The sequence below is a fragment of the Pteropus alecto genome, unplaced genomic scaffold, assembly GCF_000325575.1.
Source record: "Pteropus alecto unplaced genomic scaffold, ASM32557v1 scaffold43, whole genome shotgun sequence".
In the NCBI taxonomy this organism is placed as follows: Eukaryota; Metazoa; Chordata; class Mammalia; order Chiroptera; family Pteropodidae; genus Pteropus; species Pteropus alecto.
In genome coordinates, this window is record NW_006435764.1 from 5,234,098 (window position 1) to 5,237,744 (window position 3,647).

Genomic DNA, 3,647 nt, shown 5'->3' on the forward strand with positions numbered 1-3,647 from the left:
GGTTCCCGGCCTTCGTGGGCTCCGTGACCAAGCTGGGCCTCACGACGGTGGAGAATCCTACTACGACAGCGGGGCCTCCCTCCGCGCTGGGCCCCGCCACTCTGATGCTCACGACCACGGAGGGCGCCGTCACCCTCAAACCCACCAGCACAGAAGGTCTCTTCATCAAGGAGAGACCGAGTCCCACCATTCCTTTGGGGGCTCCTACCACCAGGGCTCACCTCGCTACCGCGACGAGAGCCAAGACAAGAGCCACCCCAGAGAGCGCCATCGTGGCAGCTCCCAAGTCTCTGGCTCGCTCGAGTCGCACAGCATGGGCAGGGTCGCCTCGGCGCCTTCTGGTGCAGCGGCCAGCCAGCCCAGTGCGGCACGCATACAGAGCGTGGCCCTCGTGGCCCTCGGCCTGACTCCTTCCCACAGTGCACGGTCCCCACATACCACCCAGAGCTCCGGCGAAGACTTTCCTCGGGTTCCCTCCTCTGAAACCGCGGAAAACTGGGATGAAGACGACGAGGAATTTCAGAGGCACAGAGGTGAGTCGTTGCACCCCCTCACCCCCAACTCCCACTGCCTGACCCAGATTCCAGACCCAACTCAGGCCCTGCACAGAGCTTCCGAGCTTCCGTAGAACCTGAGGCTTGACTCTCACCTGCACGTGTATTCCATTGGCTGTTCACTCACCTGACCGTTCTTCGTCAGTCTTTCATTCCCTGAATTATGCAACTCTTGAGGCCATTGGTTGTTCTTTCAGTCACGGCTTTATTCATCCTCATGTTGGGTCTTGTCTAATATGGGCGCCTGGACTGCCTGGGCCCTGGCAGCACAGGGAAGACCAACCCTGCCCGCAAGGGGCTCCTAGCTGAGGGAGTCACTTAACCAACCAATCCCAGACCACCCACTGACAGGGCCCTCTCCTCCATGTCAGAACATTTTCTGCTGTGGATTCTGTGTGCCCACATTTCTCACACTAAACTGTGAGCTTCTTGAGGACAGTGACTGAGAACAAGTGCCTGGATGAGGGCCTCGTTTGAAGGCTATTAATGCACAACTCCCCAAACCTGGCCCCTAGTAGTTCAATAAACAGGGCAAGAGTCTCACGAACAAGTGAGAAAGGTCAGTGTCTGATTAGATGGAGTAGGGAGGGTAGCGAAGAGATGTCTTAGCAAAATCTTAAAGGGAGAAGGAGAATAAAGAAAGGCATGGAGGTTTAGGGGTGTAGGCCCTCACAGTCTTCTCAAGCAGACCCCAAATCCCAAACAGCCTGGCATCTGCCATGGAAAGGGTCAGGCCTGTGGTCCTAATAACAGCACAGGACTAACATAGAGGCACCTTAGCGAGTGAATGGCAGGCAACAGGCAGGCACGAAGATAAACTCCAATCCAGCCTGAGAGGGGATGCTGGATCCCCATGCCCCCCTCCCACACAGACGTGACTTTCTGGCTCCCTTACAGCCAGTCGAAGCCAGCGGCCCCACAAGAAGCCGCACAACGTGGACTTCTTCAGCCGGTTGTGGGAAAGATTATGCTACCTCCTTCAGGAACTCCGGAACATGCTCAGGAAACTGACTGAGTCCCTGGTCTTTGAGGCCTTCATCTTCCTTATCGTCTGCCTCAACACCACCATGCTCGTGACCCAGACCTTCGCTGAAGTCGAGGTCCGGGTTGGTAAGGGCCAGGGAACCTTGTTCACGTGGAGAAGGCTACTGATGCTGTTCCAGGCCTCCTGTCGGCCTGGTCTGGTGCCTGGTGATTTATATATCTCAGTTTATTTGATCCTCACCCCTGGGAAGCAGACAACATTGCCCAGTTTTAGAGATGAGGTTCTGACGCATAGCTGAGGTCAACCAGCCAGCCAGAGAGGAAAGGCCCACTGTTTGGGGCTAGAGCCACCAGGTGGCGCATCTGCTCTAAGCATGCTGCTTTGGGCGGTAAGGGTGCCGGGAACCTAGGTCTCCTGGACCCTGGAGGGGCGAGAGTGGAAAACCTGCGAAGGCGGCCCCTGAAACCCTGGGGAGCAGGGTGAAGGGAAGGACATAAACTAAGCAGAGAAGAAGAAGAATGGCTGATGTTTCGTGCGTGCTCACTGGTTCAGGCTCCATTTTAAGCATTTTACTGTGTTAAATACCTTTCACATTCACGAAAACCCTATTAGGCAGACCGTTGTCACTGTTTTACAGACAGAAAACTGAGGCACAGAGCCGTTAGGACGCGCGGCCACTTGCGCAGAGCCAGGCTCTCTCTAAACAGCTGTGTGCGAGGTTCCCATGGGCAGGGGCCGGGGTTGCTGGGGACAGCCCTGAGCAAGCCTCTGGTGTTCTCGCAGAGTGGTTCTTCGAGGCCTTGGACTCCATTTTCCTCAGCATCTACATAGTGGAAGCTATGCTCAAGATCATTGCTATGGGCTTCGAGTATTTTTCTGACTCCTGGAACAATCTGGGTTGGTGGGGATTGGGCATGTGCGTGCGTGTGCGTGTGCGTGTGCATGTGTGTGTATAGTGGGAGCCACTGAACTGCCGGAGGAGGCTGAGGACGAAAGGGGATGGCGGGGTAATGGCTTTGGGGGGCTGTGGGTCTGGGCTAGGGGCCTGGGCAGGAGCCCACCACACTCAGGCACCCTCTGCCCTCAGACTTCTTCATCATGGTCATGGCTGTGCTGGATTTCATGCTCATCCAGCTCAACTCCAACTCCTTTAACAGCGTAGTCTACAAACAAAACGTCTTCCTGATCTTCAAGGTCTTCAAGAGCCTGCGGGCCCTGAGGGCCATCCGGGTCCTGCGGAGGCTCAGGTCAGCTGGGCCACAGCTGCCTACCCCCGTGTGGAGGCTCCGAAGGAAGAGGGGACACAGGCCAGGACTCCCAAGGAGTGTGCCGTGACCCGTTCCAGTGATGAGGGAGGGGGAGGCTGCAGACACCAGCCAGCTTCTGATAAGCTTCCTGCCTGATCTTTCTCTTCATTTACCAGAGAGGGGGCTGGACTCTTCTAAGTCACTAGCCAGTCAGGGACCTCCTGCCTTCAGCATCACCTTTGGTTTCCGGGCACAGATCCCCATCCTGCTGACTCATCCTCCCTCTCCACCTTTGCCCACAGCTTCCTGACCAGCTTCCAGGAAGTGACAGGGACCCTGGTGCGATCCCTGCCGTCCATCACTGCCATCCTCATCCTCATGTTTACCTGCCTCTGTATCCTGTGCCGTGGGGGCTGGGGCAGGAGCCTGCGGGGCTGTGATGGTGGGGAAGCAGGGGGACCAGGGATCATGGCTTGGCCCTGAATGTCCAGTCCTCTTCTCTGTGGTGCTCCGGGCACTATTCCGCCAGTCTGACCCCAAGCGCTTCCAGAACATCTTCACCACCATCTTCACTCTCTTCACCTTGCTCACTCTGGACGACTGGTCTCTCATCTACCTGGACAGCCGGGCTCAGGGTGGGTGGAGAGCAGGGGTGGGCAGACCCTGAGGGCTCAGTTACCCCATCTGCAAAGTGGGGCTTCTGATGCTTGCTGGCAGCGGCATGGGGAAGGCCAGCAAGGAGCTCACGGCTCGAATGACCCCCTCTCTCCTAGGCGCCTGGTACATCATCCCCATTCTTATGATTTACATCATCATCCAGTACTACATCTTCCTCAAGTGAGGACCCCGCCCCCGCTCTGC

At 57.0% G+C, this 3,647-nt stretch overlaps 1 protein-coding gene across 1 annotated transcript in view; it reads left to right on the forward strand.

Moving 5' to 3' along the window:
* Nucleotides 1-3,647, forward strand: part of CATSPER1 (cation channel sperm associated 1) — a 10,723-nt gene that overhangs the window by 746 nt on the left and 6,330 nt on the right. The window contains exons 2-8 of the mRNA XM_015588680.1: nt 33-533; nt 1,452-1,664; nt 2,323-2,436; nt 2,627-2,786; nt 3,089-3,180; nt 3,278-3,421; nt 3,560-3,623. Coding sequence (XP_015444166.1) covers nt 33-533; nt 1,452-1,664; nt 2,323-2,436; nt 2,627-2,786; nt 3,089-3,180; nt 3,278-3,421; nt 3,560-3,623 — 1,288 coding nt within the window. The remainder of the gene's footprint in view (nt 1-32; nt 534-1,451; nt 1,665-2,322; nt 2,437-2,626; nt 2,787-3,088; nt 3,181-3,277; nt 3,422-3,559; nt 3,624-3,647) is intronic.